The 19,893-nt window shown below is 67.1% G+C and overlaps 1 protein-coding gene across 2 annotated transcripts in view; it reads left to right on the forward strand.

Annotated features, from left to right (window-relative positions):
• The first annotated feature begins 1,699 nt into the window (after positions 1-1,699).
• ABLIM2 (actin binding LIM protein family member 2) overlaps positions 1,700-19,893 on the forward strand; it is a 116,656-nt gene continuing 98,462 nt past the window's right edge. The window contains exon 1 of one of the 2 annotated variants that reach the window (XM_070068005.1): positions 1,700-1,874. In XM_070068005.1, coding sequence (XP_069924106.1) covers positions 1,865-1,874 — 10 coding nt within the window. In that variant the 5' untranslated portion in view covers positions 1,700-1,864. The remainder of the gene's footprint in view (positions 1,875-19,893) is intronic. The other variant, XM_070068002.1, reaches the window with a different exon arrangement.

Raw genomic sequence — 19,893 nt, forward strand, 5'->3', positions numbered from 1 at the left:
AGTCGCTGTCAGTCACCAGCGCAGCTCTGAAACGTGTCCTCGGGTCGTGCACGGCCTCCAATCCAGCAGCCTGGAGAGTAGGTACGGCCACCGGCGGGACGGGGGGCCGAGGCCACGCCTGCTTCAGGCGGGGGGCTGGGAGCCCAGGTCTGCTTCTGTCTGCTCAGATCCACCCAGCGCTCCCCGAGGGCCCTCGCCAGGGGATGCCTCACGGGCAGCAGGACCTGGGCCAGCCCCTGGCTGGTGACCTGGGGCAGGACCACTTTGGGGCTTTGTTCCTGCTCTTACGAAAGGCGCTGGAACCACAGGACGCCTTCTGCGTGAACGGCTGACGCCCCAGCCCCCTGCCCCGGCTGCTGGGGGGGGCTGGCTCCCCTGGGAGGCCTGGGGCGGCCCCACAGCCCGCTCACCAGCCCATGGCAGGGCTGAGTGCGCCCAGTCCCTGACCCAGGAGCTGGGGGTGGGGGTGGGCAATGCTTCTCCCTGTAGGAAGGGGGGGCCTCAGAAGCAGCACCAGGGACAGCTGCTCAGAGAACTCGGCCGCCGCCCCCAGGCCCGATGAGCCGTGCAGGGAGCCAGGAGCCAGCGCCCTCCCTCTTTGTTCAACAGGCACTGCTGGGCCCCAGGCAGCGAGGACAAAGCAGGCATCGGAGACTCTCACCGGGCTCCATCGCGGCGTGTTCACGTCACACCGCACTTAGCTGTTAGGAGGCAGGCAGGGCTGCGTAACCCCCGCGGGTGTGAGAGGGAAGCCAGCCCCCCCAACCCCCACTCCCCACAGGGGGGGCCTGAGGCCCACATGGGAAAGGGACTTGCTCAAGCTGCACGGAGACTGGGGTGGGGGGTTGGGGACCCCAACCCTTCCTGGCACCTTGTCGGTGACATGGCCCCTGTGTTCTGGGCAGACGCCAGTGGGCAGGCACCGGAGCCTACAGCTGCAGGCACAGCCACTGGCCAGGCCTCCTGGGCGTCCAGGCTGGGGACTCAACTCCCCTGGGAACCACAGTGCCCCCTGCCTCCGCTAGCAGCCCCTGTGGGGGAGGGGATGCCGCTGAGAGAGCCCAAGGTCCGCCCTCAGCCCCCGAGTGCTCGCTGCCCAAGTCCTTGATGATGGCACCTCCATAGGCCAGGGCCCAAGCCAAGCGCCCTAGGGCCTGCGTCGCCGTGCAGGGCCAGGTCCCAGGGCGCCTTCCAGGCCATGCGACACGCCTGCCCCAGGCCTGGCTCTCTGCAGCCGGCCTGCGCCTCCCTGTTCCTGGACCGTTGGCGTGGGGCGCTGGGTGTCACGGGGCCGGGACCCCGACAGGGCAGGACACCGCCTCCAGGCGCCTCCTGCTTGGGTTCCCTGTGCACCAGTTCGAGCCCCTCCGTGGGACGTCTCAAAATCCTGCCCGCGCCCTGCCTTCCCCTCCTGTTTCATTCTCTATAAGCCCGGAAAGAGGCGGGGATCGGTGCGGGGCCCGAGCGCGCGCCCCACTGCGCCCAGCGTTCCCGGGCCCCGGGTTCGCTCAGGCCGCGGGGAAGGCTCCGCAGGGCCGCGTCCTCTTGCGCCTGCGCGCTCCGCAGGGCCCGCCGCGCCCTGTCGTCCGCGCGCACGGCGGCCTCGGCGCCCGCACTTCCCAGGGCGCGCCCCGCCCGCGCGCAGCTGGGGCGGGGCGGGCCGGGGGCGGGCGGGGGCGGGCGGGGGCGGGCCGGGGGCGGGGCTGGCGCGCGGCGGGGCTGCGGCGGCGCTGCGGGCGGCGCGGGCCGTGCGCGGAGCCGGCCGGCGAGCCCGGAGGACCGCGCGGGCGCGGCACCTGCGGCTGGGACGTCTGGCGGCGGCGGCAGCGGCGCGGGGGCCGCCCCACTGCGGGCCGCCGCTGAAATGAGCGCAGGTGGGTGTCGGGGCCGGAGGGGGCGGCGCGGGAGCGCTGGGTCTTTCTGGGACTGCACCTGCAGCGCGGGGTCAGTCGCCCACCGGCTGCTCTCAACTTCGCTCTGGGTCTTGCGGCTCCTCGCCCCTGCGCCCAGGGTGCGCAGCTCGGCGGCTCGGGCGGGGGACCCCTTCCCTCCGCACGGGGGGCGGCGGCGGCGCAGCGCTGTCTGGAAGGCGCCTGTTCTTTGCTTCTCCTGGGGGTCCAGGCTTGCTTCAGGCTGCAGAAGGGGGGGCCGGGGCCGAGTGAGGGCACGGGGCCCCCCCGCAGACCTCGCCACCGAGAGAGGTGAGATGGTAGGCGCGGTTTTGCCGCGGGGGGCGCCGCCCTTGCCCGGCTCTCGCAGCGCCTGGCTGGGTAGCGGCAGGCCGACCCTCAGCGCCCGGGCGTGCCGTGGCGGGTCTGGGGACTCGGAGCCCTCGCCTGGCAGGCCCGGCCGCGTCCCCGTCTGTCCTCTCCGGTCGCACGCACCCACCGCCGCCGCCGCCGCCGCCGCCGCCGCCATCCAGCCGCGTCTCGAGCTGTTGGGGAAACTGAGCCGACATCGGGGATCCTTGGTGCGCTGTTGGGGCGCCTCCAGGGGCGGGCTCTGGGCTGGGGGTTTGGCCTCGCATTGCCCGGCAGGGAGGGGCTGTCGCCCCGTTTTGAGTCACCTGCTGGGCCCCCGCGGTGGAGCGAGGACTCGAACCCGGGCCTCCCCGACTCCTGTGCTGGCTCCTGGGAGCCTGTCTGGCCGCAGACTGCAGCATGGCCTCTGGCCACAGTGCAGAAACCAGCGGGGAGGCCGGCGCCCTGGGAGTCAGCGCCGCGAAGGAATGTGTCCGGCCTCAGCGGGCTGCAGAGGCTGGCCTGTGGGGGCGGGGCTGTGTTTTGGGGGACCCCTCCCTCCCCCACAGGGAGGAGGGGCTGCCCTGCAGTGGGCGTCTGAAGAGCAGGCGGCAGGCAGGGTCCTTTCTGAAGTGCAGCCGCGGTCCGGGGTGGCTGGGGAGCAGGGACCCCGAGACCTGGGACCCCGAGACCTGGCCGGGCGTCCAGACGGCGTTCTGGGCAGTGGGGTAATGGCCGGGTGCACACAGGGTAATCGCAGGCTTCCTGCTGCCGTAATTGGTACCTCCGGCCCCTCCTGTAATCACCATCGGCGCTGTCATTCCCGGAGGAGGGGTGTGTGGGCCCCGGGGCTGGCTGCTGGAGGCCGGGGCCTGCCTGGCTTCTGCTGAGTGCGGCACCGTGGTCGTCCCAGGGGCGCCGGGCACGACGGGAGACACGCCATGCGCAAGGGCCTCTTCTCGGCTTAGCTGGCCGCCGCTGGGTGGCCATGACCGCCTCAGTCCCTTGGAACGGGGACACCTCGCGTGCTCCCCGTGCGCCTGTCGCTCGCGCCCCTGCGCTGGCCCACAGCACTGCTGTCACCCTCACCCACGGTGCAGGGTGGGCAGTGTGGCCCCTCTCGTGTCGGGTCACTGGCTACAGCAGGCAGGCAGGTCAGGAGCGCTCTCCGTCCACACAGGCAGCCAGGGCAGGGCTCCCGAGGCCCTTCCCCGGAAGGCTGGCACCGTTCCATCTCAGGGCCGCCAGGTGTGGCTGGCCATCCCCCGGCCTGTGTCCAGCCTCCCAGGGCGGGGGAGGGGCAGATGGTCAGAGCCGCAGGACACCCGCCCCGGCCTCCTGACCAGCGGCTCCCCTTTGTGCCACCAGGGCTGCGGCCGTGCCCTCTGCCTGCCCGTGCAGGGCCTGGGTGTGGAACCCCGGCCTGCGGTTGCCTTGGTGGCCTCTGCTGCCTGCTGATTGCAGGCGTCCAGGGAGAGTGTGCACGGCCCAGGGGGAGGTGGGGGGGTGGTGCGTTCTGGGTCAGATCCGCCTGACTCTGGAGCCGGTGCACCTGCGGGAGGGGCTCTCTGCCTGTTTCCCCAGGAGTGGGGAGAGGAGGCAGTGCAGGTGGTGACCCCAGCGGCGAGAGCGCGGCCAGCGTGGGGGAGGGGCTTCCAGTGCCAGCTCTGTCCCCCCCCCCGGGCACCGGTGCCCCGAGCAAGGCCCACCCGCCCTCTGACCGGGACGCTCCCTGGATTCTGCCAGTGGGCCGGAGGGCGGGGCGGGGGCTGCATTCGCTTGCTTCCGTGACAGAGGGGCGTGGAGGGCGGGTGGACGCTGGGAGGCAGGGGTGCGGGCTCGGCTGCATCCAGGCGGCCACCTGGATTGAGCTCCGGGCTCCGGCTTTGGCCTCAGCCGGCTCGAGCCCTGCTGGAGCGTCTGGGGGTGGCTGGCAGAGGGGACGCTCGTCTCTGTCTGAAACAAGTAAGCCAGTAAGAGCGGGCGAGTGGCGCAGGAGAGGCTGCGCTCTGCAGTCGGGGCTCAGGGCAGGCCTGGCCCCGTCCTCGTGCGGCCGGCCCTCTGTGCCTCTGCCCTCCTCCCCTGCTCCTGCGAGGACGCGGGCTGCTGGAGCAGGGCCCACCTGCTGCCCTCACTTTACCCGAATCGCCTCGTTGAAGGCCTTGCCTCTAGACAGCTCCTGAGACAGCAGCCGTGGAGGGGGCACAGGCCAGCCAGGAGCAGGTGGCGAGACAGCGTCCTCTGTCCCCTGGCTGCAAGGGGCACCTCTGGGTTGCTCCGGTCCAAACCTGCCCACGTGCAGAGAGGGGAAGCCGGGTCCTGGAGGAGGAGAGGCTGTGGCGGTGCTGGAGCCCGAGCCCTGGGCCTCTGACGGGTGGGCGCAGGCATGCTTGGGACAGCGCGTTCTTCCCTGGACCCGACAGGAGACAAGGCTGCAGCACACACAGCTGAGCAGGAAGGAGAGTGATGGGTTCTAGTCCTCCCGCCAGTCGCTCACGCCACAGGCACAACTCAGTGCCCACTGTGTCCACACCGCGCCGGGGCCAGTGTGCCGGCCTGTGTCCACACCGCGCCGGGGCCAGTGTGCCTGCCTGTGTCCACACCGCGCCAGGGCCAGTGTGCCGGCCTGTGTCCACACCGCGCCGGGACCAGTGTGCCTGCCCTGTGTCTACACCGCGCCGGGACCAGTGTGCCGGCCTGTGTCCATACCACGCCGGGGCCAGTGTGCTGGCCTGTGTCTACACCACGCCGGGGCCAGTGTGCCGGCCTGTGTCCACGCCGCGCCGGGGCCAGTGTGCCTGCCTGTGTCCACAGCGCGCCGGGGCCAGTGTGGTGGCCTGTGTCCACACCGCACCAGGACCAGTGTGCTGGCCTGTGTCTACACCGCGCTGGGGCCAGTGTGCCGGCCTGTGTCTACACCGCGCTGGGGCCAGTGTGCCGGCCTGTGTCTACACCGCGCTGGGGCCAGTGTGCCGGCCTGTGTCTACACCGCGCTGGGGCCAGTGTGCTGGCCTGTGTCCACACCGCACCAGGACCAGTGTGCTGGCCTGTGTCTACACCGCGCTGGGGCCAGTGTGCTGGCCTGTGTCCACACCGCGCTGGGGCCAGTGTGCCTGCCCTGTGTCCACACCGCGCTGGGGCCAGTGTGCCTGCCCTGTGTCTACACCGCGCTGGGGCCAGTGTGCCGGCCTGTGTCTACACCGCGCTGGGGCCAGTGTGCCGGCCTGTGTCTACACCGCGCTGGGGCCAGTGTGCCGGCCTGTGTCTACACCGCGCTGGGGCCAGTGTGCTGGCCTGTGTCCACACCGCACCAGGACCAGTGTGCTGGCCTGTGTCTACACCGCGCTGGGGCCAGTGTGCTGGCCTGTGTCCACACCGCGCTGGGGCCAGTGTGCCTGCCCTGTGTCCACACCGCGCCGGGGCCAGTGTGCCTGCCCTGTGTCCACACCGCTCCGGGGCCAGTGTGCCTGCCCCAGGGACGTTCAGGTTCAGGTTATCCTGGAACGAGGCAGAATTTTTCTGAATATTTATTTCTTACTGGAAAGGCAGATTTAGAAGGCGTGGGAGATGTCTGTTGCTGGTCACTCCCCCAAAGGCCCCGACAGCCAGGGCCGGGCCAAGCTGAACTCAGGAGCCTGGAGCTCCATCGGGGTCTCCCACGTGGGTGCAGGGGCCAAGCACTTGCCCTCTTCCGCTGCTTTCCCAGGCACATAGCAGGGAGCTGGATCAGAAGTGGAGCAGCCGGGACTCGAACCAGCGCCCATACGGGATGCCGGTGCGTGTTGCAGGCAGCGACTTAACCCACTGGCCACGGCGCCAGCCCCAGGCCAGACTTGTGATGCGCGGAAAAAACGCTTAAGAAAGCCAGTGCCGTGGGAAGCCCGGCTGAGGGGAACCTTGTGTGGGTTCATGCTCACAGCGGTGTAGACGGAAAACAGATGGACGGGGCCCGAGCATGGCGGGAGCGAGCAGGGCTTCCCCTGGGCTCCGTGGGTTTGCAGGGGGAGGGCAGGCAGAAGGTGGGCATTGCTTCCCGCTCCAAGGCTGTGACTCGGGGACGGGGCAGACTCAGGAGCCAGCACGGGTGCCCCTTGTCCCTGCGCGGCCGTGTTCCGGGTGTGGGCCTGCGGACAGGGCCTCCTGGCCCAGGAGAGGGAGGGGCGGCCGTGACCCCGGGCCCTCCGCTCAGCCTGGCCCTGCTCTGTTTCCGGCTGCTCCCAGTCGCTGCCCAGCCCAGCCCCCGGGGCCCTCCGACGCTCTGTGGCTCCTGTCAGCGCGGTGCCTGCCTGGCGGCCCTGGCAAGCCTTTAGACCCGAGTCCGGGGTGGAGGCGCACTGGGAGAGCAGTCTGAGCGCCCCAGGCCGGGGCGGGTGTGCGTCCGGCGTGGCCGCTGTCCCCCAGCCCCGGCTCTCAGAGCTGGCAGGAGGAAGCTGGCAAGGCCAGGCGACGGGGGCAGGGGCCGGGGTCTGCCCGGTGGAAGCGGCCTGGCCTGCCATTGACCCTTCCAGTCAGCTCCGCATGTCCTCCAGGCCGGGCCGGGCCCGGTTGCTGACAGCAGCAGCTGCAGGGACTCTGGCTTGCTGGCCCGGTGCCCACCTGGGCCTGGAGTGTGCGGCCCCTTCCCTGCTGCACGGCAGTGCCTGGCGCAGGGGGCCACCATCCGGCCCCTGCCACCTGCGGATGCTCTGCCACGGGCGTGGTCCGTGCTGCCTCTGGGGCCACCTCGCCCAGGGTTCTGGGCAGCGTTCTGGGCTCCTGGCTCGGGGCTGCGTTGAGGTGGGGAGATGTGGGCGGTGCCCCGGGGCAGCCTGCTGTCTTTCCCGATGATCCCGGGGCTCTGAGGGCCCAGCAGTCTGTCAAGCAGGGTGATGCGGCTTTTCCAGGTCCTGGGGTGCCAGCGCCCAGGGCGGTGGCCGGAGTCACTTGGTCTTTGTTTACTGGAGACATTTTTCCATTGCACGGGGCCTCGGGGTGTCTAGGGTGTCGGGCGGTGCCCGGGCGGGACAGGCTTGAATGTCATGGCAGCTGTGGCTCCGTGTGCCCCCTCTGGGGCCCTGGCCAGATGCCCCAGGGTCCTAACGACACTTCAGGGCTGCTGGGGGGGTCCCCATTTACATATGGGGAAACTGAGGCCTTGGGGGTCCTGCCGGCTGCCTGGTATCCCACTACCCTATGTGTCAGAGCTGGGGTCTGAGCCCCCATGGGGCTGGCAATGCCCCAGACACGCATCTGCCTGGCTGGGTGGGCTGTGTCCGCCTGTCTGTCCCTCTCCTGGACGGGTCAGCCAGCCCGATGGGATTTGCCACTTCCTAGCTGCGTGGGCGGGAGCTTAAGCCCATCGTCTCACTGGGCCACGAAGCCACAGTCCCCTCTCCCAGGTGTGGCACGGAGCTGGGAGGGCAGGTCCATGCTGTCTCCTCTGCCCGCCCCTGCCTGCGGTCACTGCAGAGCCCCAGGCACCCATCGGGGCCCCGAGAGAGACTTTGCCATCTGCAGCCCTCCTGCGTCTCTCAAACCTGAGCCTCTGCTCCATGCTGTCCCCTCCTCACCCCAGGTCTGAGCCGACACGGCTGGGGCTGTCCTGGGGCCCGTCTCCCCGCCCCCATCTCTCAGCCCCTCACCTGCACCGGTGTGTGACTGTGTGAGCGTCTTCTCTCTGTGTGTAGCTGTCTGTATAATGGGCCACTGCACCCTCGGGGGTGTGGCCGGCTTTCCTCGGACAGCGCCTGTCTCCACGTGGCTGGGTCGGGGACAGAGTGGTCACTTTGGGCACCGCTGCCATGACAGCCGAGCTCCTGCCCGGTGAGGCTCCCCAGTGTGGGTGTGCACCTGACTCCTGGGGGGAGGGGCGGGTGGAAGGAGGGCTTTGACCTCTGATGCTGGATTTTCTTTACTTTTGATTCCGTGAATAGGGTGACTTCTGGACTCTCCTGGCCCTCGGCAGGCTCCAGGCAGGTAGAGCAGCAGGTGGGCGATAAGCAGAGGGTGGGTGGCAGCTTCGTGCATTGCCCTTGGCCGAAGACTCCTGGGGGGTGGGTGCCGGAGTCAGGCTGCCATGCAGTGGCTTGGTCTTGGGCACACCAAGCCAGGTCCCAGCTGTAGGCAGGTGACAGCTGCCTGCCTCAGTTTCCCCACCTATAAGAAGGTGGTGCTGACACCTGCCTTGGGGTTTGGAGGGGATGAGTGGACGCCCAGGGCCTGAGGCCACGCAGCCACCAGGAGGCAGGTGGGCCAGCGCCAAAGCTGCCCCTGTGTGTCCCGCCTGGGCGTGTATCTGCCACCTTCCTCTCGGCCCCACCCCACCTCAGGTCTGTGCACACGTGCGCCACCGTGGCCGGCAGCAGTGTGGTCCCTGGGAGCCACCAGCCCTGGTGGTAGGCGTGGCACGAAGCCTCATCCCGTGGACTCTGAGCTCCGTCTCCGTGGCACCGGCTCACAGCCCACGTGCCGTCCGCCTGGGGCTTGAGTTTCTTCCTGCAGGGGAGGGCCCGGAGAGGTGACCCTGGAACCCGACTCCAGCACGCTGGGCTCCCGTTCCCGCTGCTGCCCCTCCTCCGGCCAGGGTGAGGCCTCGTCTCGCCCCGTCTTGGGAGCCTCGCGGCTGCCAGAATAGGTGCTTCCCGGACACCTGCCGGGGCCGGGAGGACGCCGGGTGGCGCTGGGTCCCGCGTCCCGCGCCGCCTCCTCATCTGTTGGCTGCTGTCCTGAGTCCTGGGCACACAGCTCGGTCTCCCTGACCCTCTGCTTCCCACGGACCTCCCGTGGAAGGTCGGAGCTCCCTGCCAGCGGGCGGGAGGGCCAGGGGCGGGGGAGGAATTCTGACGCCCTCCCACCACCTCCACTGGGGGGCAGAGCGTCACACGCATTCCTGGGGGTCCAGCCCCTCCGCCCCACATGGTCTCAGCTTGGTTTCCTGGGGCAGCTCTGGAGCACCTGGGCCTGCTGGGGGGGCTCCCACGGTCCCCAGTCTGTGGGCCCCGCCCCATGGGTGTGTCAGCCCCATAACCCTTCCAGCATTGTCCCTGCATCACAGGTGAGCAAAGGGGGTGCCAGGAACTGGGCTGTTGTGTGGGCAGGGACCGTTTCACTCCTGGCTGTGGAGCACTGTGGCTCCCAGTGTCCCTCGGCGGCCTCCCGGCTCTCGCCCAACCCGGTAAGGTTAGGCCTCTTTGCCAGGGTTAGGGTTAGGGTTAGCAGCACCGGGCTTTATGGAGCAGCCCTGTCCTGCTCACACACGGGGTGCCCGGGAGGCGAGGCAGCACGGATGCCAGGTGCTGGGCCGGCCGGTCGCCTGTCCCGGAGCAGGCAGAAGACGGAAAGGGACCAGGCGGGGAATCCCTTCCACCTGGCGTCCTGCAGGAGGCGGCACTGGGGCCGAGTCCTGCCTCTGGGCTGCTCAGGAGCCAGCCGTGGGGAGATGACCGGCAGGGGCGTGGGCTGGCCACGCGCCTGAGCAGCAGGCCCAGGGCGGCAGCCCCCTCGGCACCTGCAGCCCCTCCCAGGACCCTCAGGGCTCCTGAGGCCACGCCCGAGTTGACTCCTGGGCCTCCAGTGTCCCTGTGGCCCCACTGTCACTCATGGCCACAACCAACCAGACGCCCTCCAGCTGTAAAATCAAACCCTCGTGCTGGCCCGCGAGCACAGCCAGCCCTGGATGTCCAACACGGGCTGGAAAGATCAGAGTAAAAAATCCCAGAAAGCTCCACAAAGCAAAACTTGAATGTTTGCCGTGTGCCGGGCACTGTGCTGAGGCCACTGGAATGAGGGCTCCTGGTGCTGAGCGTGACCTGGAGCCGGGTGAGAGCTCACGGGAGGGCGTGTGCAGGGTCTGTGCTTCTCATGGGAGGCGTGTGCAGGGTCTGAGGGCTGCGCGGGGTCTGTGCACACTCATGGGAGGGCGTGTGTGGGGTCTGTGCACACTCACGGGAGGGCTGTGCGGGGTCTGTGCACACTCACGGGAGGGCATTGCGGGGTCTGTGCACACTCACAGGAGGGCTGTGCGGGGTCTGCACACTCATGGGAGGGCGTGTGTGGGGTCTGTGCTCCTCACAGGAGGGCATGTGCGGGGCCTTGCACACTCACGGGAGGGCGTGTGTGGGGTCTGTGCACACTCACGGGAGGGCTGTGCGGGGTCTGTGCACACTCACAGGAGGGCTGTGCGGGGTCTGCACACTCATGGGAGGGCATGTGTGGGGTCTGTGCTCCTCACAGGAGGGCATGTGCGGGGCCTTGCACACTCACGGGAGGGCGTGTGCGGGGTCTGTGCACACTCACGGGAGGGCTGTGCGGGGTCTGTGCTCCTCACGGGAGGGCGTGTGCGGGGTCCAGCCCGGTGGGTTCACGTGCACGGTGCCGCCGGTGCCAGGGCAGCACTCTGCAGCCAGGCAGTCACTGGGCAGCCACCGCTGTGCCTGTCCCCTCCAGGGCCGCAGCGCTAAGTTCCCAGGCGCCCCACGTGGTCGCACTGACACTCACTCTAGTAGAAGCTAAAGCAGAGTTATTTTTTAAAAAGATTTAATTTATTTGAGAGGCAGACTTACAGAGAGAGGGAGGGAGAGGGAGAGGGAGAGGGAGAGGGAGGGAGAGGGGAGGGGGAGAGAGAGAGAGGTCGTCCACCTGCTGGTTCACTCCCCAGAAGGCCACAGTGTTCAGGGCTGGGCCAATCCAAAGCCAGGAGCCAGGAGCTTCCTCCAGGTCTCCCACGTGGGTGCAGGGGCCCAAGCACTTGGGCCATCTTCCACTGCTTTCCCAGACCGTAGCAGAGAGCTGGATCGGAAGTGGAGCAGCCAGGACTTGAACTGGTGCCCATGTGGGATGCCGGCGCTGCAGGCAGCAGCTTAATCCTTGTGGCACAGCGCCAGCCCCTAAAGCAGAATTTTAGAAGATAGTCTATAGGGGCAGGTGTTCAGCCGAGCAGCCGGGGCTCCTGTGTCCCACGCCGGAGCGCCTGGCTGCCGTCCCCAGCGGCCACTCCTGGCTAAGGCTGTCCCTGGCAGGCAGTGGCAGTGGCTCCGGGCCCTGGGTTCCTGCCGCCCACGTAGGAGACCTGGTTGAGTTCTCAACTTCTGACTGGCCCGGCACAGCCCTGGTCACTGTGGGCCTCTGGGGGGTGAACCAGTGGATGGAGCACTCCGTGTTTCTCTCTCCCCTCCCTCTCGAAGAACTAAACGGAATTCTTACAAACCGGCTGTCGCGCTGAGCGGGAGCGAGGGCCCCTGCGTGCCGGCGTGCGGGCGGCGTTGGTGAGCAGCGTTTGCTGTGGTTTTGCAGCTCTCACTGCCATCCAGCTGAGCCGACAACAGCTGGGTTCTGGCGTCTGGTTCTGCGGCCACCACGTGTGACGTCACATGCCACGTAGCCAGGGCAGAACCCCCTGCGGCTCGGAAGGGAGAGGGAAAAGGCTCTGACCCGGGAAGACTTCGTGAGGGTGGGCTGTGTGCAGGGAAGCAGGCGGAGGTCGGCGGGGCGGAGCCCGGCGCCCAGGCTGGGGAAGGCGCGTGGAATTCTGGGCTCGTTTGTCCCCGGCGCTCGGCTGTTTTGTGTTTCTAGCACTTGTTCATGTCAGGGGTAAGCGAGTGACCGGGTTTGGTCGACACTGGGGCTCTAGGACGCACCATCGGGGAGCAGCTGTCGCCTTCCTGGCACCTGCTGTGTCGGCTGGGGGTGGTGCCGTCTCGTGTGACCCCGTGAACTTTCCCTGTGCAGGTGGGCTGGGGGAGGCTGGGTGTGTTCCAAGGGCAGGGATGTGAAGTGTGAGTGTGTGCATGAGTGTGTGTGAGTGCACATGTGTGACTCTATGAGTGTGTGCACACACGAGTGTGTTAGTGAGCGTGTGTGAATCTATGAGTGTGTGCATGAGTGTGTGTTAATGTGCATGTGTGTGTACACATGCATGGGTGTGCATGTGTGTGAATCTATGAGTGTGTGTGTACACGTGTGAGTGTGTTAATGTGCACGTGTGTGCACACATGCATGAATCTATGAGTGTGTGTACACGTGTGTGTTAATGTGCACGTGTGTGCACACATGCATGGGTGTGCATGTGTGTGAATCTATGAGTGTGTGAGTGTGCACATGTGGGAGTGTGTTAATGTGCATGTGTGTGAATCTATGAGTGTGTGTGTACACGTGTGAGTGTGTTAATGTGCATGTGTGCACACATGCATGGGTGTGCGCGTGTGTGAACCTATGAGTGTGAGTGCACACCTGTGAGTCTGCGTGTGTGTGCGTGAGTGTACCCGTGATCATTTCGTTCTCCGGAGAAAACTGCACGGTTTCTGATGAGGATTAAGAGCGGCTCTGAAATCCGTGTCCTCAGTGGAATGTGGCAGAGGCAGGCCCCGGCGGAGCTAAATATATCCCGGATGTGCTGCGGCCCGGGAGCCGGGCGCTGACCAGCAGGACCCCGGGGAGTGATTGATGTGCCCAACACAAGCCAGCGCCTGCCACTCAGGGGGCACCTGGTGACCCGGCCGTGGCCCAGAGCTGCAGAGGCTCCAGCCTTGTGTGCCCGGGGCCGTGGGGGATGGGAGTGCTCCCCAGGGCTGGGGGGTGCACGGGGATCAGAGGAGGTCGTGACTTGCCCAAGGTCAGTGGGGTGCGGAGGTGGGCGGTGCCGCCTCGCCGCTCCCCAAGCCCGAGCCGGAGCTGGATGAGAAACACCCCCATCATCCGCGGAGCAGTTTCACGGGCTTCTTTATTTAAAAAAAGTTGATTTTTATTTATTTGAGAGAGAGCGAGCGAGCGAGCGAGCGTCCGCCCTCTGTTCCCGCCCCAAATGCCCACCTCGGCCCCTGCTGGGCCAGGCAGAACCCGGGGCCAGGAGCTCCACCTGGGCCTCCCATGTGGGTGGCACTTGGGCCATCACTGCTGCCTGCAGGTTCAGTAGCAGGGAGCTGGATTGGCGGCAGGGCCAGGACTTGAACCCTGGCTCCCCGAGCGGTGACTGAACCTCTGTGCCACGTGCCCACGCCTTTTCGCTCCGTGGTCCAGGGGTACCTGAAGCTGCCGGAGACGATGCGGCCGTGACAGAACCACTGCTCTGAGCGCAGCACGGTGCCGGCGACCCCCACTGTACGGGTGGGGACACTGAGGCAGTGCCATCACACTGCCGGACAGGAGGGCGGCCGTGAACCCCGCAGCCGCTGCCGGTCACCCGAGGTGGATGTGGGTCAGCTTGCTCGGTGACAGCTGCGGTGAGAGCCACGTTACGCGCCAGCGACTTTCGTGCACCTGTGCTCCCCTCCACACCTCCCCTCAGGGCACTGCACTGGGGCATGATGGGACGAGGTCATCACCAGGAGCCATGGGGGGGGGTGGATTCTGGGGGAGACTTAGACACCAGCCCTCTGCATACTTAAAACATGACTCTTGGTCCCCAAGGCTGGCAACCTGGAGGGACAGCTCACTGGACCAGGGTCTCGGGGTAATTTCTGCCTGCTCTGGGCACGGGGCCAGGGCTGCTCCTCTGGGGCTCCGCCCTCCCCCTGGCCCCAGACACACTGGTCTCCCTGTGCAGGGGAGAGTGTGGCCAGTCAAGGGTGAGGCCCGGGGCCCCTTCCCTGCCCGCCAGGTGCCACGGCCACGCCCCAGGGGCACCCGCACCCGTGATGCCCACGGCCAGCCCTCTCCACAGGTGCGCTGGAGGCCAGCAGTGGGCTTGGGCTTTGAGACGCCTCGTCCAGTGCTGTGCTTCTGTAGGTTCAAGGACATCACGGGGGACAGGGACCGAGAGGAGGGACCGAGAAGAGAGCCATCAAAACCCTGCTTCCAGGGCCCTGCGGGGCCCCTGCTGAGTGCGGCCAGCGGGAGAGGCCGCCGTGGAGACTCGGGGTGGGGCTCACACCGGCGTGGGCCTGTGTGACCCAGTTCTGGGAGAGAGGTGCGCCAGCAACAGGCCTTCTGTTTCCCCAGGCGCGGCTGGACCCCAGGGTCACAGGAAGTCAGGCAGGAAGGGGCCTGGTGGCTGTGACCCGGGGCTGGCAGGAGGCCGGTTGGTCCTCGGCCGCCTGGCCAGCTTCAGGACGTGGTGACCCGTGGAGGTTGCCCCTCCTCCCATGCCAGCTGGGAGTCTCCTCCCCCACCCCACCCCCACCCCAGCACCAGGGGCGCCTGCCTGGTGCTGAGTGATGGTGTCGCCCAGGCAGCTTCCCCTGCTCTGTCTGCACGGAGCCCTGCGGGAGCCCTGGGGGCTGGAACCCTGGTGCCTAGGCGGGGTGGCCGCGAGCCCTAGATACGGCGTGGCGAGGTGGCGCATTGCCGTGTGCCCTGTTATCGCGCTCAGCATCAGCCCCACAGAGAGGTCTCCCGGGGGCCAGCCTGCATTTCACGCGGAGCGTGCCCCGCCCTGCCAGCCGTGGAAGCTGAATTATTCAGACCCGGGGTCCTTGACCCAGATCACATTCCTGCCTTTGGCAGAGACGCCTCCCGAGGTGCCCGCGGGCCTCTGAGCCAAGATGGGCCCGGGCAGGAGCGCCGTGAGGGAGGCTGCACCGCTGTGGCCTGCGAGGGGGGAGGAGAGGGAGGAAGAGGAGGAGGAGGGGCCCGGGACGGGCGGCAGGTCACGTCGAGGCCTGGAGCTGGGGGCTCCGCGTCCGGCAGATCACAGCCCGTGCCTGCTCCGAGTGCTGGGCGGCTGTGACCTCGCGGGCGCTGTTCCAGGGTCCTGGTGGGCGCCAGGGGGGTGGCTGGAAAGGGGCGGAGCCTCAGTTGGAGGTGAGCGCTGCCTCCCGGGCGCCAGGCGACGTCTCCTGGGAGAGTGAGATGCAGACAGAGATGGACCAGGCTGGGGAGGGCTGAGGCAGCTGGGGGCAGGAGGCCGCCTTGCGCTGAGTGAATGCCCTTGGAGGACGTCCTTGGGGCAGCGGGCGTTGCTGTGATAATATATATATATACGTGTTTTTGTAAAACTCATTTGAGAGGCAGACGGAGAGAGGCCTCTTCCATCCCGTGTCCCCAGACGCCCACAGCAGGGCTGGAAGGGCTAAGCCAGGAGCCAGGGTCTCTATCCGGGTCTTCTACATGGATGGCAGGGGCCCAGGTGCTTCCTGGGCCTGGGTGTGCGTTAGCAGGGAGTTGGAGTCGGGGGCTGGAGCCCGGCGCTCTGATGGGGGGCGCGGGTGATCAGCCCAGCCCCTGGCAGCTCTGCTGAAGCCCTGCCTGACTTGATTTAAGGAGAGTTTTAAAGACGCCCTCCGTGCCGTCCAGACTGCACAGAGTGCTTCCTCCCTGCTCCCCCCACCCTCAGCACCCCCACGCACGCCCGCGCCTCCTGGGGACGGCAGCTGAGCCGAGAGCAGCCCTTGGCGCAGGATCTCGCCGGCCCCGGCTGCCGTTGTGTGAGGCTGCGCCGACTCCCTGCTGTCTGCGCGATGCTGGGCACCTGGGCGCTGGGTGCGTTTCTGGCAGGGGGACGCGGGCTCTGGGAGGGCATGTGCTGGGCCCGGGGCAGCCGGGCAGCTTCACGCCTGGGTGGGTGTTTTGTGTCCCTTGTCACCGGCGGGCTCCCTGCTCATTGCACTGTGGGGGCGTCAGAGGCCTGTAGGTGGGGTGGGAGTGCACGTCCCAGTGGCCAGGGACTTCCTGCGTGGCCTCTCCCCAGCCTCCACTGAGTTTGCGTCCCCCGGCCTCAGGGCCTCTGCACCTGCTGTCCCCTCCACCTGGGCTTCTCCACCGCTGCTCCCCTCAGCGTCTTCTCGTCCCTGAAAACTCGGTGTCCATATCAGGGTGTGATATCCCCAGAGAGGCCCACGGACCGCCCGTGCACCTGCACCCCGGTAGCTGTGGAGCTGGCCCCGCCTCCCCCGTGTTGATGTATCCCTGGCTCCGTGCACACAAGGCCCCATACACCCGGCCCCACGCCAGGCACCAGGCGCTCCCTGCTGTGGACCCAGTGCCCATGATCACTGGCACTCACAACCCCAGCACGTGGATGGGGACCTCTGCCCATCAAGCCCCGCTCCGGGCACCCGTGCCTTTTGTACTATGTCCAGTTCCATGCCGACCCCTCGGGGCCTCGGCATTGCCGTCTCTGGGGGCACAGGTGCTGCAGGTGAGCCTGGGAGGGCAGTGGAGCTGGAGCAAGTGCAGAAGTCCTGGAGGCAGTTGGAGGCGCAGGGCCCGGGAGGGTGTGGGACGGGGGCTGGAGTCGGAGGTGGGGCCAGGCCGGGAGCAGGTAGAGGCGCAGGGCCCGGGAGGGTGTGGGAGTCGGAGGTGGAGAGGTGGAGCAGGCCGGGGTGTCTGGGGACCCGGATCTGCAGTGCGGCCTCAGGCTGGGGTGGCTGTTGTGCCTCTGGAGATGTGCTGGGTGCGGGGGCCCCAGAAGTCAGCCTGGCAGCAAGTGGGGGGCCAGTGTGGGGGGCAGGGAGAGTGGTGCCCTTGAGGTGGGGGAGGAAGCCCACCAGGGGACGCTGGTGACCTGTGCAGGGGCCCCCGGGCCGTGGCTTGTGCTGATGAGAAGGGGGAGTTGGCGTCGCGCTCCCCAGAAAGTGAGGGTCGCCTGCCCGCGCCGCCCTCGCTCGCTCAGCAGGGGTGGGTGCGGGTGTCCTGGTGGAGATGAGGTCACTGTGGGCATGACTGGCGTCCTCGGGGAGGGAGCCCAGGGAGGGCCAGGCTGGCCTGGGCAGCACAGAGCTGGAGGCGGGGACCCCGGGCTGGCCACACGTGGCGAGAGGCTGGGGGCCTGGCTCGAGCCCCATCTGTGGTCCTTTGATGGCTCCTTGGCATGGCTGGCGGCAGCTTAGCAGATCCCAGAGCCTCCGTCTGGAGACCCTGCAGGGCTGGGATCGCGCCGTGCGTGCGGGCGCCGTCTCGCCTCTGTGCGTCCAGGGGCGTTCACAACAGGTGTCCCGAGCCGGGAGAAGCTCCGGAAGCATCGGTTCACATCCTTCTTTTGTTTTTAACGGCGTGGGAAAGTTGTGCAAACCTCTGGGCTCCCACGGGACGTCTCTCACCGTGTGTGGGCTGTGCGGGGTCACCTGCGGCTGGCGTCTGTCTCCGTGGAGCCGTGTGTTGGAGCAGTCACAGGGCACCAGCGCAGTCAGGAACTGGGAGAGGAAGAGGCTGGCTCCCAGGTGCCTGCCCGTGTCCAGGTGCCACCTGCTTCCCTGTCACACCCGCTCCGGAGGCGCTGCCATCGCAGACGGCTGAGGCTCGGAGGGGCAGGTGGCTGGGCTGAGGCGCGGGCGCCACGCCGTGCAGCCTGTGGGGCAGGGGCGGCAGCCAGGCAGGGCGAGGCTTTGTCCGCGATGGACGATGTGACCAGCGAGGGACTGTTGTTTTTTTAAAATTTTTATTTGAAAATGATTTAAGATTCATTAATTTATTTGGAAAGCAGACTTTGAAAGAGAGCGGGAGACAGAGAGGGATCCTCCATCCACTTCACTCCCCAGATGGCCACAATGGCCAGGCTGCACCAGGCTGCACCAGGAGCCAGGAGCTTCCTCCAGGTCTCCCACATGGGTAGCAGAGGCCCAAGCACTTGGGTCGTCTCTTGATGCTTTCCTGGGCCATTCGTAGGGAACTGGATTGGAAGTGGAGCAGGCGGGTCTTGAACCAGCACTCACAGGGGTGCTGGCATCACAGGCAGTGGCTTTACATGCTGGGCCACAGTGCAGGCCCCAAGGAACTGTGTCCCACCCCGAGATGCCGGGGGGCGTCCGGGTGGAGGTGTCCGGCACGTGGCTGCAGCTGGGTCTCAGGGGTCAGGACAGGCAGGGCTTCGCGTTGAGTGTCCTCCGCGGGGCCGGGTTGATGTCTCGGGTCCCTGCAGAGCTCAGCGTGTCGGACCCGTGGAAGTGCAGGGTCCCACTGAGGTGGGCCACGCAGCCCGTCGATGCCGCCCAGCGCCCAGCTCGCAAGCCCGTGAGCTTGGCTGTTTCACGACCGCCTTCGGCAGGGCAGCTGGAGGTGCTGGCTCAGCACCCCTAATGACAAAATGCAGAATCCCTGACGCTCCCCAGTCGGACCCGTCCTGAGTGCCGACACCAAGCCGCAGGGGAGGTTCCGCACCGCGAAGCTGGGTTCACACACACGATTATTTAAAGTCCTGGTGAAGCTATCTTCAGGCTGCTGCATACGGTGTCTGAAACCCAGTGCTTTCCTGTTTAGACTTGGATACCACCCTCCAAGAGAGCTCGTGTGAATGCACAAATGGGGCAACTCCAGAGTCGGAAGTATCTCTGGCCCTGCTCTGTGGGTAAGGGGCACTGCACTGTGATCATGACCATAACGCGCAGAACAGGAGGTGTATGGGGTGGGGCGGGTGAGGGGTCCGCCTGGGCCCCCAGGTCTGAGCCCCTGGTGTCTCCTGTGCCTGGAGAGCCCCTTCCCAGCCACTCTGGCTGTAGCGCGGGGCCCAGCGCTTGCTTTTTCCAGCAAATGCCCCAGCCCCACTGAAACGTGTAGGTACCTGTGAGGGGGCACAGCTGGCTCCAGCAGAGGTGGCGGTGGAGGACGACACCGGGCAGGTGGCCAAGAGAGCACCGCGGGAGGCTGAGTGGGCTGGGGTCCCTGCAGGCACTTGGTTCTGTCCACCCAGAGGGGCCCAAGGATCCCCCTCCTTGCCCTTCCTGAACTCACTGTAGCTCCCCACCCCCACCTGCTCCGTGGGTCCCTGCTGCACCTGCCAGGTGAGATGCTGAGCGGGGTAGCAGGGAGGAGCACACAGCCCACCACCCGGTGGAGGTTTTGTTTCGGGAGAAGAAAAAAGAAAAACAATGTTACATGTTTACAGATTGTATCGGCGAGTGACACAATGTTACATCCTACAGATAGTGTCATTGAGCTGTTTAATTTCTTACAGAGTAGCTCATTGAATGTGAAACAATGGTATATGCCCCACAGATTACTATGCAAATTGAAGAGTTTAGGCCAATCAGAGCTTAGCCCTGGGCTGGTGGTGAGGGGGGCTGAGAATGGCAGGCAGGGGACCCTCCCCAGGCGCTATCCCCTCTCAGCTCGCGACCAGGGCTGAGGAAAGCTCTTGGCTGGGTTCAGACCACACTGGGGACCTCAGGACGCTCCTGGGCCAACACCTCATGACTCCGTCCAGGAGGCTGGGAGCCACAGCAGGTCCTCCCAGAGACACTGGTCCCTCTGCCCCTCCAGGACCCAGGGGCAGGGGGCAGGTGAGGGCACACACCCCTCCCCCAAGGCCAGGTGCCACCTCTAAGCCTCAGTGAGGGGGAGGCGGCGCCAGCTCACAGGCTGCCGGAAAGCTGAAGTCACTGCACCCACGTGAGGGCTCAGGCTGTGTCCAGCACTGGCGCCCGCCCCGCCCTGCCCTGCCCTGGTGCTGACTCGGACCCTGGGGCCAGCCCCTGTCCATGCTGCCTTCCCCAGAATTTCACAGGAAATGCCCTCAGGTGCAGCCTGCTGCTTGCTGGCCTGGGCCAGCCTGGACCTCCCGAGAGGTTGTGCAGGGCCTTGGGCGCCCGCAGTGCCCGGGCCCCAGGAGGCACGAACGGAGCCCTGGGGCCCTCCCTTGGAGCTGCTCTCTGCCTTGATTGCCTGCTGGGGTGGGCCAGCGGCGGGCAGGGCCCCACTGTCTCGTCCAGTGTGCAGAGCCCAGCGAGTGCCTGGGGCTGCCTGTGCTCGCCCTGACAGCCGCCTGGCTCAGCCCCTCGCCCATGCGTGCCAGGCCCCCTGGGGATGC

Source organism: Oryctolagus cuniculus, chromosome 2 (assembly GCF_964237555.1).
Source record: "Oryctolagus cuniculus chromosome 2, mOryCun1.1, whole genome shotgun sequence".
Lineage (NCBI taxonomy): Eukaryota > Metazoa > Chordata > Mammalia > Lagomorpha > Leporidae > Oryctolagus > Oryctolagus cuniculus.